The sequence below is a fragment of the Haemaphysalis longicornis genome, unplaced genomic scaffold (genome assembly GCF_048455015.1).
Source record: "Haemaphysalis longicornis isolate Haplotype H1 unplaced genomic scaffold, Haemaphysalis longicornis Haplotype H1 scaffold_8, whole genome shotgun sequence".
In the NCBI taxonomy this organism is placed as follows: Eukaryota; Metazoa; Arthropoda; class Arachnida; order Ixodida; family Ixodidae; genus Haemaphysalis; species Haemaphysalis longicornis.
The window spans coordinates 165,669,374-165,679,003 of NW_027526445.1; the positions used below are offsets into that span (position 1 = coordinate 165,669,374).

Sequence of the window (9,630 nt, forward strand, 5' to 3'; positions counted from 1 at the left end):
GCTAAGAAAAAGCTGCCTCGGACAAGTGCCAACGTGCCTGGGAACGGCCGGATCGTGGGCGCCTTGATGTCGGCGGGATTCAAACTTCGGCAGCTGCAGATGCGGCGTGCAGCGACGTGCCCGAAGGACGCGGACGCCGCAGCCGAGATCTCCTCTCCCCCCTCTCTCAGACTCGGCGTGCGCCGCTACTACCGACCCTGCACGAACTCTGGAAAGGCATTGTGTGTGTCTGTACTATGTTCGCGCCGTGTGCAAAAATCACTGGGAGTACTGTTTTGACCGTTAGCGCTTTGGTCATAAATACGCGTTGCCTCGAGCGCAGAACCGCATTCGTTTTGGAGCAGGGAATCGTTGCTGTCGCTCTGCTCGAGTCCTGTACTGCAACCTCGCCCGTAAGGGCATTGTTCCTGCCTTGCTTCGGCTCATCTCTCGCCATGCAGTAAACCAGTTAAGTTTCCCTTCGGCTTCTTGTCGTCGTCACCAAGGCAGCAACCTTTGCTGGCAACTCCTCACCACGCTACTACGCATGACGGAGGCGACGAAGCCCGGTTCGGGAGCGCCTTCCCGTATGTAACTGGCTTCCAGCGGTGGGATGGCAACTTTGTAACCCCACGCTTGCTCGGCAGCTGAGCGAAGGCAGCGCCGCTGCTGCCAGCTCGGCTTGACGTCACCTCTCTCTGTACGCGCCTTGTCGTTCTGTGTTCTTCCGTCGCTCTCCACTACGGCTTGCCTCGTAGCCCAGGTGAAGCTTCAGTGCGTAAACCCCCGAAATATGGCTTTTTTTGCGCTTTACAGGTGCAACCATACTAGTAAAGCTCCCTGGCACACAATTACCACTTCATCACCAAAATTTCCGCATTTGAGTGGTTCATGAACGATTATGGCAGACCGATTACCGTTCTTGAAAATGAAGAGTAATCACAGCTAACTAAAATTACATCTCTTTAACCAACCACAAATTTGCCTAAAGTTAGACGAAGTGTCAGGAAGTGCGGGCTCTTCCCGTACGGAAAACGACTGTCTGGCGATTTGCGGAGCATTTTTTTTTTCGCCGTGTCCCTTGCTATGTCTCTGCCTGAAAGACCAGATAATCACGGTCGCACTCCCCGCCACTTGAAATTAGGCACCTCGCTTAATAAATACCTACTTTGTATTTTGCGGCATCCTCCCTGTGGTCCGAAGTCCGAACTCACGGCCCTCAATCTCAAGCCGCTCTAGACGTCTCAGTGCGGACTCTACTTAGTTTCACCGCGGGCTTGGGCTTCTAACTTCACTTTATGTGCTTAGCCCAGAAGTCGTACAGCTCCGTCCCGCCCAGTGCCTCTTCGTAGGCCTCCCGGAGTTTTCGCTCCTGGTCTTCGGTGAACAAGGACCTCCAGCCTCCGACGACTCCTTTGCGGAACAGGGCCGAGGTCGGGTGCAGCAACGAGAAGTCGCCCTCGACGTAGCTCTCGACGCCCGTGAGACGCCGGAGGTTGTTCAGAGACGTCTGCTCCAGAAGCCCGTGCAGGAGACCGGGCTCTGCGCGCAGTCTTGTAGCGGAGTCTGGGTTGAGGAACTCGGCCAACTGGAACACAATCTGCGGTTCGAGGGGTTCAAAAAAGAAACAAGGACGGGGGCAGTTTTGCTTTGATTTGTTCCAGACAATCCGAAGACTTACGGGTAATTTAATGGAAATGAAATAGGTTTTATTAGGTGCGATGGGGAAACCTGCGGTATATACTCAAACGAGGTTGAAGGAGAACCCTAATTATTGCGTTATATCCATTATTTCGTTATATCAATTACAATAGTTTACGGCAATCTATGCTCAACTATAAGCATGCAAAGAATGAAACCACCTCGCAGACCACCGTAGCGCTAAGCGACCACGCATGCGATGGAAATTAAATCGGAGAAAAATATTTTGCTTGCTCAATGCGCACACAGCCCTTTTTATTGTCCGTTAGACATAGCTGGAAAAAAAAATCACGCCATATCCACGGAATGAATGATGATAAGTGGGGCGAAGCTCGAGAGGGGGAGATCATCGGTAACCGTAACTCTCCCGTGAAAGTTCGCCCATTACATCATTAAGAAAGACGTAAGACTGTGTGCGTACATTGTACAAATCAACGTTTATTTTCGGAGTCAATGCTCCCAGGCCCAGACCTGGTGAAAGACCCCGCGCCATCGAGGACTACCCCGCACCTCTACCACAATTTGTCACGTAGGATGGGACACAACGGTAAAGAAAGAACTTTTATTTAGGGCGAACTTGTGCCCGAACAAGACGAGAGGAAACGAGCAAAGGTCCTTGCGTCTCGTTCGATCTGCGAGAACGACTGCCTGCGTTCGTGGCGTGATCTCTTGCGTGATCTCCCCCTCGCAGTGCACGTGCGCTCGCGACTCCGTTGGCGAACACAGACAAGCTCGCGCTCCCGGTGCCGAGTTTGCGCTGCCGGTTGCAGCCGGTTCTTGCGCGTGCAACGCGGCCCACTTTGCGACATCTCCGAAAGCATGCGGCGGTCACGTACCACGAGACACAAGGGATGGACAGACACATTGCTTTAGGAGCTTCGCCCCTAAAATTCTGTGATGCTCCTTTGTTTCGGACATCGCAAGCGAAATACTTCCTCTTCAGCTGTGGCCAATGCAGTTTTCACCGTCGCCATGGGCGTCGAAGAAACGACGTGGAAGGTTAACCCCATCGTGCGCCTGCGACGATGTTGGCGCGTCGAACGTGTGTGCATAGGAGGCCACGGTGTCTTCGTCGTCGCTTACGTAGGTTAGTCTGGTGACATCTGCGACAATGGCATTGTCTGTCGGCTCCTCCGTAGTATAGAAGAAGTGACAACTGGAATCATTGGTATTGCATTTGGAGCATCTTGATGATAACGCACTTACACGGACATTAAGAAAGGAGACGACAAACCACAGCGCTGTTTTTTTTTTTTTTTTTTTCAATTCATCACCTGGAATATTGCAGTAGAAGTCCCGTACATCAACACAGAAAAAAAAATGCACGAACCAGGGCTACAGTTGGCACGCCACTCGACAAGCTCATCAGAGTTGCGTAGAACAAATGGATCGCTCACGCATAGCGTTTGCAAGTGCTCTTGCAAGTAACTGAAAACTGCAGTCTGCCACGTATCTCTTTCGGTTAGTATCGCGCGGAACGGGATTTCCCGTTTATGGCAAAGAACACATCCAGGTGAAAGGCCTTATCCTTAATCACACTTGACAGTAACTTCACACTTGGCAGCGCCTGTAGTTGTTGTTTCCTTTTCTATAGTGTCCGTGTGTAAGTGCGCTACCATCATGATACTCCTGCGTAGTGACCAGGCGCCGGCGTTGATCCCAAGCGCAAAAAAATCATCTGCCGCAACAACAACGGCGTCACCCCAACAACACCGGCATCACCAACCGGCCCGCTCGTGAAATCGACGCGGGAGTTTTACAACAGCCGCGCCGAACCAGTGTCGATCTCCGCGGAGTACTTCAGGCACCGTGGTCGTTTTCTTGTTTTTTGATGGGAAGTAGGGGGAGGGGGGGACTAATATAGTTCGTTATATCCACTGAAAGGTCAAATTTTACTTCGTGACAACGAGGCTTAAAATGCGGGGTTCTCTGTGGAAATTTCAAGGGGAATTTCATTTACTACGCTATATCCATTTCTTTGTATCCCGTTACGTTAAACAATGCTTGAGTGCATAACGTTGATTCCAGTAAAACGTAGTATGGCGCTCAAACCAATGCGGACGTACAGGATACCTCTATGCGTGCCATTCATTGCTTTACGTCATTCTAAGTATATCTCAAAAGCGCACACATGTATGTAGACAACACTGCAGTGCCTGCCTGTGAATGTGAATTGGCCACTTCTTATTCGCGAAGTAGTACGAATAACTGGCTTTTTGTTTTCCTTTTTAGTTAAAAAACATACATGGTAGAAACAGTAGCAGCGCTGCGTAAGGCTCCCTCGTTATCGTGTTGTAGACTCTACAGGAAACCGGTGAAAAAAGAAGCGTAATGCTTAAATGGAGATAAACTTCCCATAAACTTTTTGACGCTGCCGTAGGCATTCCACCTGGATGGTTACTTACGTATGCACAACGGCCAGCTAGTGAAAGTTATCTGATATGTATGAGCTAGTGTCACTGAATACAGGCAAGCGTAGCTTACTTAGTAGCTCTAGCATCAAAGACACGTCGAGCCTCGGGAATTTGTGCGTGACCATCCTACGTTACCCTGGCCATATACAGCTCCGCGCCAAAAAGAAGAAAAGAACAAGGATACGGGAGAAGAACTTGGGCCGTTACTCACTTTACTCGGCTGTTCCTTGAGTTCCTCGTAGAAGAACACGAGCACGTTGTCGTGCTTCTTGCCTCGCTCGTACCAGGACCGGGAGTGCTGGAAGTGGTCGCCTCCCACGAGTCCTCCGGTGAGCATCTCCTCGAGGAAGTGGTCGAAGCCGTAGTCCGGAGGAAGGCCCGTGAGATGACGCCTGCCGTAGCGCATGTGAAAGTACGAGACGGCCACGTCGAAAGGGTTGCGCAGGCAGCTGACGTATTTGGCGGTGCTCAGGGGCCGGTGGATCACTTCTGGCGGCAGGTGAGATTTCATGAAGCGGGGCGGGTCGCGCTCGGCAATGGTGGATTGAGTGCCGAGCTGCGTGAAGGGGAAAGGCGCAACGTTAACGCGGTTTTAGTATTAGCGTCGGCATTACATGCACATTTATAGCGAAGCTATTCACCTCGACACCCCCCCCCCCCCCCCTGCCAATGAACAATCGTGCACTCTGGCAAAATATGCGAACAAAAGGTAGTCACCACGCCATGCGTCATCTTCCTCAAAGGTGATTGAAGATTTGAAGAGTCGGGAATCCTGTTTTCAATCGCAGGACCGTCTGCTTCGCTTCTTGGTCATGTGGCATAGCCTCCCGAACGAGGGAAGCCCGTCTCTCCCCGGGATTTTCCTGATGTTAGGCCTGACATACACGTGTAAAGCCCTTAAATGCATTTACTTCCGTCTACAAGCGCTACTGCTGACTAAAATTTGCAGATAAAAAAACACATATATGAGGAAACCATGAGCACATCACTAAAACAAATTATTCGCCATCCCGTCCTGCGAAAGTGGATGTCCAGCGAAACTGTTGCAAACCACTAGAAATGGTGTTGGAGGAGGGTATGAAATGTGTCTTATCGTCTCGGCGGGCTTGGCGCTTGCGCTCGGCTAGCATCACTAGATAAGGGTACAGAGTATCGGAACTCTCTTCAATTGTTCCGTGCCGCCGCCATAATCATTGGTCAGTACGCATTACCTGACATTTGTCTGCACTGCGACGGCTCATGGGCGTCCTCTCTGCTCTGCTGCGGCTGCGCGTGACTGACGTCGTTTCGAATGCTAATCAAAGATAATGCTTATAACAGAATTTCAGCGGCAGAAGTATGTCCGAAGATGCCGTTTTGTTGTATCTTCGGTACTGTTGTTAAAAAGCGACCCGGTCAAAGTTAGCCACGAGGCCGTCGATGGGCAATCCGCAACACTGGTACTCTAATACCTTATCTACTGACACTACGCTCGGCTTATCGGGTGCAAATGCTGGGTCCTGCCTAGCTTGACGCATGCGTTCGGCGTCTTGGGCAAGAACTGCTGTATTTGGATGCGCTAGTCCTGCCCAGCACTCAAGCATAATCTGCAAGCATAATCTTTACCACGAACACATGGCGGGAGGGAGGGGGGGGGGTGCCTTATGTTCACTGGCGCCTTGCCTTGTGGTTTTTTTAAATGCGAATGCATTTCTTAGTCGAGCCATGTCAGGCGCCGTGGGGCGTCCACGCACCCGCAGGTGTTATCTCTCCGCTCTCACCGCCTCTCCCATAGCAACAGCTGCGAGCGCGCGCGCTCCTCCTCTCCCCTAGCAACCGGAGCAGGTGGTGCGGGCGGATCAGCGGCGAGTGAGTGGAGAGGAGGAGCGCGCTCGGGCGTGTGAGGGCGCTTGCATCGCGGGAGCTCGCCGGAGCTCCCGCGTGTGTGGGAGAGTGTAGGCGAGGGTAGGCGCGGTGCTTCGGTGCTTGTCCTCTCGACGCTCGCCCCACTCTCCCGTTCGCTCGGTCGATCCTCAGGTGAAGAGGCGCGAGGCCGAGACCAAGCGGCAGCGGCGCCGGGCCGATCCCGGTGCATTCGCATTTCCTCACGATTCCCTTCGGGGAGGTGGGGTGAATTTTTTTAACGAATAGTGAGCTCTATGCTGTATGCCTGGTTAGAATGCGCTCGGCGTCTTACTTAGGCGAGAACTTCTAGGTCCTGCCCGGGTTTTTTTGTTTATGACACGAAATTTTCAGACCAACAATAGAGGTTAACAGCTTCACTGCAAAATTAAAGAAAACATACTCAGAAGTGGCGAACCCTAGCCACTTTACGGCAAGTTTTCTGTGACGTCACAGAATTTTGTTCGGACGATTGGCGACCGCCGAACTAAGCCACCGCCAAAGAACATGACTGGAAGATTGTAAGGGGTCCCATAGTTCCGTTTGATCGTAAAACTTTTATGCTAACGCTCAGTTAACACAATGATAAAAATGGTCCGAGTTGCCTGTCTATAACACATCACTTCTGCCGAAATTACGTCACTATGGCGCGAAATTTGAAAATGTTCAGTATTTATGGCGGTATTTCGGTTAAAAAACGTATTTCGTAGCTGCACTGGAGCTGAGGAAGCTACCAAAATCTAGTTAGAATCTTTCAAATAGAACAAAATTGAATTTCGTCTACATGACTCCCTTAAGACGCATTATATATAACACGTACTTTTTTACTTTAGTTGCAGTGCGCACAAAACTGACACGATTGCGATTCAAAGGTCTCTCAATGCCTAGCCACCAAGACAACATCAAGCGTCCCCAATGATTACGTTTCCTGGAAAGTGCCGGTACTTCAGTTACCGATTATCGCTCCAAGCCAAATCCGCCCTGCACGCTGCAGGTGTTGGATGATGAAACAAGGGGTAAAATACCTTTTCGAGCCTACTTCGTCGTTCGAGGCAGGATAATATTTAACTGTTCTCCCATAAAAATAACGAGGCAGGCGTGTTCGCACTTATGTCACACGTAGGGGTTTCTGCATTTATCACTCATTTTTGGGTCTCATTTCAAAGTTCAAAATGGGTCTCATTCAAAATTCAAAACGGGTCTCATTTCAAAGTTTGAGCCCTAAGTTAGATGTGATTTTCTGCTGGAATGTGCGCGATACAATTATTTGCATAATCATCAGGTCCACCGCAGGACGAAGACCTCTCCCATTGACCTCCAACTGCTCCTCTCCTGCGCTACTAGAGTCCACAGTTTACCCCCGAAGTTCCGCATTTCATCCCTCCATCGTGTTATCGGCCTTCGCCTTCTTCAAGACCCATCTCTTGGCATCCACTCTGTTACCCTAATTGTACACCGGTTGTCGGTTCGTCTCACTACATCGCCAGCCCAAGTTCATTTCTATTTCTTTTTTTTATGTGATATCGCCAAGTCTAGCTTGTTCTCTGATCCAGGTAGCCCGTTTCCCGTCCCTGAGTGTTACTCCTAACATTATTCGTTCCATGGCCCGTTGAGCCGACCTAAGTTTGCTTTCTAGTTGTTTAGTAAGGTGCCAAGTTTCAGCTCCCCATGTCATAACCGGTAGTATGCACTGGTCTACAACCAGTATTTGTACCTTCGTTGCAAATGGTGCATTGGCTATTGCGAAACATTTCTTTCAAGTCTAAGTAACTGTATTAATCAGGGGGACAAATTAACTTCTGTGAAACTTAACTTTCGCTTCAACTCAGTTCACCAAAATAGCTTCGAGGACAATACAAAATCAACATTCGCACGACACCACCCAAGTTGTCGTTTTTTCCCCATGAGGCGGGTGGCGTTCATTCAGCCGTCGAATTAATCGCCTCGGTTGCGGCTTCCGGTCACGAAGGCTGAATTCCTGATGGTGACAACATACAAAAAAAAAATCCATCGTGTGGGCCGAGTTTCAGCGCATTTTAAGAAACGTGAGCGGTTTCCCTTTAGACTCTGGTGGTGTAAATCGACGCCATCACATACAAGTACCTCTACCGCATACAGAACGAACCCAAAACTACTATTTTTCTGAGGAATTGTTCTTCAGTGATTTCTATTGGGATAGACACCGCCGCTGTTGCGTTTCAGAGAAGCAGGGCGCGGCAAGAGAAGCTTCGGCGAGGTCAAAATTCCGACGTTGACGCTAAAATACCCGGAGGTGCTACTGTCATTCCCAAGCTTGTAAATCTGTAAATACGGGCCCTACGGGGCTCATTTTCTGCTTGCAGGCTCATGTGGTCACAAAGTTTAGTAAAGCTTGCAAAAAGTATTTTTCTGCTAAATATAAAATTTTTAATTGCCAGATGTTCTAATTAATTGTCTCATTAATAACTCAGCGAATACTTGCAGTGAGAGCAATATTTCTTGTTTGCGGGCTTACCGGAACAGAAAGTTTAAGAAAACACACAGAAAACATTGTTTTGGTTAAAAAAAATCCGGTCTGAAAGGGTTAAATCGAGCTCTCTGACTACATTAATCTCTAAGCAACATCTGAGTTTTTCTCTCGGCTACGCACCAGTTCGATGTAGGGGAACTCCTTCTTCAGCATGTCCTCCACCGTCGGCAGGGAACGGGCTTCCACCGCATCGAGGTTGTGGATCCCCCAGATCAGGTACTGACACCACGTGGTTCCAGTCTTGGGGAAGGTGGCCAGGATGACGTCGCCGCTGCGGGGCTCGTATCTCAGGGCCTCGCGCACCAGACGTTCGTCGAAGTGGGACACCACGGGGATCCCGTCGACGAAAGTAGGCCTCGCCTCGTAGTTGACAACCTTCCTCCCCCCGTCGGCGGGCATCGCTCTAGCCGCTCGACTGTCGACCTCGCTCGCACGCCGCACGCGTGAAGTGGCGGGTTCGCTGATGAATGCTCCGTCCTACTCCGTTAATATCTTGCCAGCGAGAGGGCAAGGGCCCCTTTGGAACGCGCCGCAGCTGCGCTGGGAAGCTGTGTCGTTCGTTAATTCCCTCCCGCTTAGGCTTTACGGCGGTCTTGGACAGCCGCCACGAGCATACGTCGGCGCGTGCAGGCTGAAGGCCGTTTGGCCGTGCGAATTGTGTAAGCGTATGAACTGACACGGTCGCACACGATTTCGAGTCACACACAGGGCGGTGAATCCCTTTCGCCTAAACCGTGTGCAGCTGAGTCGCTGCCCTTGTAACAGCCCACAACCTGCTAGAGGTGAAAACTCGCAACCATCCACTCTTCCGCGCAGCTGGCGCCGGCACCTGACGGTTTCAGCGAGCGACGCTGCTTTGCAGAGCGCACGTATCTGAGTGAACATGTGCAGGCTTTCCCTGGACGGCCTCCGATAAGAGGCTCTTCCTCTTCCTCGCTCTCCTCCTCTACCCAGGGCTGGCGCTGACTGAGCCGCAGAAGCGCGATTTATATATAGTTTGTTAGCGTTGCAATCTCTGGCAGCGCCGCACGGAAGGGAAATGTCGGCGAATCCCCTCAGCAGTAAATCTACGGAAAGAAACGCATGCGTCCGGCGAAAATACAGCTGGCGCCGCCGGGCCTCTGTGTACACGACGCGTCCCCCCTA

General features: G+C 50.8%; 1 protein-coding gene across 1 annotated transcript; it reads right to left on the bottom strand.

Moving 5' to 3' along the window:
• Window positions 1–1,216: 1,216 nt before the first annotated feature.
• On the bottom strand, window positions 1,217–9,370 carry LOC144149900 (sulfotransferase 1E1-like). Its single transcript, XM_077681626.1, has 3 exons — window positions 8,605–9,370; window positions 4,306–4,650; window positions 1,217–1,579 (listed from the first exon to the last, which is right to left on the bottom strand). The coding sequence occupies exons 1-3, from the start codon at window positions 8,881–8,883 to the stop codon at window positions 1,271–1,273; spliced, it is 933 nt and encodes a 310-aa protein (XP_077537752.1). The 5' UTR covers window positions 8,884–9,370; the 3' UTR covers window positions 1,217–1,270.
• Window positions 9,371–9,630: the final 260 nt, after the last annotated feature.

Bases quoted from the DNA above. Each gene is read 5' to 3' on its own strand.
- LOC144149900 (XM_077681626.1), bottom strand. From the start codon at position 8,883: ATGCCCGCCGACGGGGGGAGGAAGGTTGTCAACTACGAGGCGAGGCCT. The intron at 4,651-8,604 runs GTGCGTAGCCGA...CCCTTCACGCAG, and splicing joins AGTTCCCCTACATCGAACTG to CTCGGCACTCAATCCACCAT. The intron at 1,580-4,305 runs GTGAGTAACGGC...CTCGAACCGCAG, and splicing joins TCAAGGAACAGCCGAGTAAA to ATTGTGTTCCAGTTGGCCGA.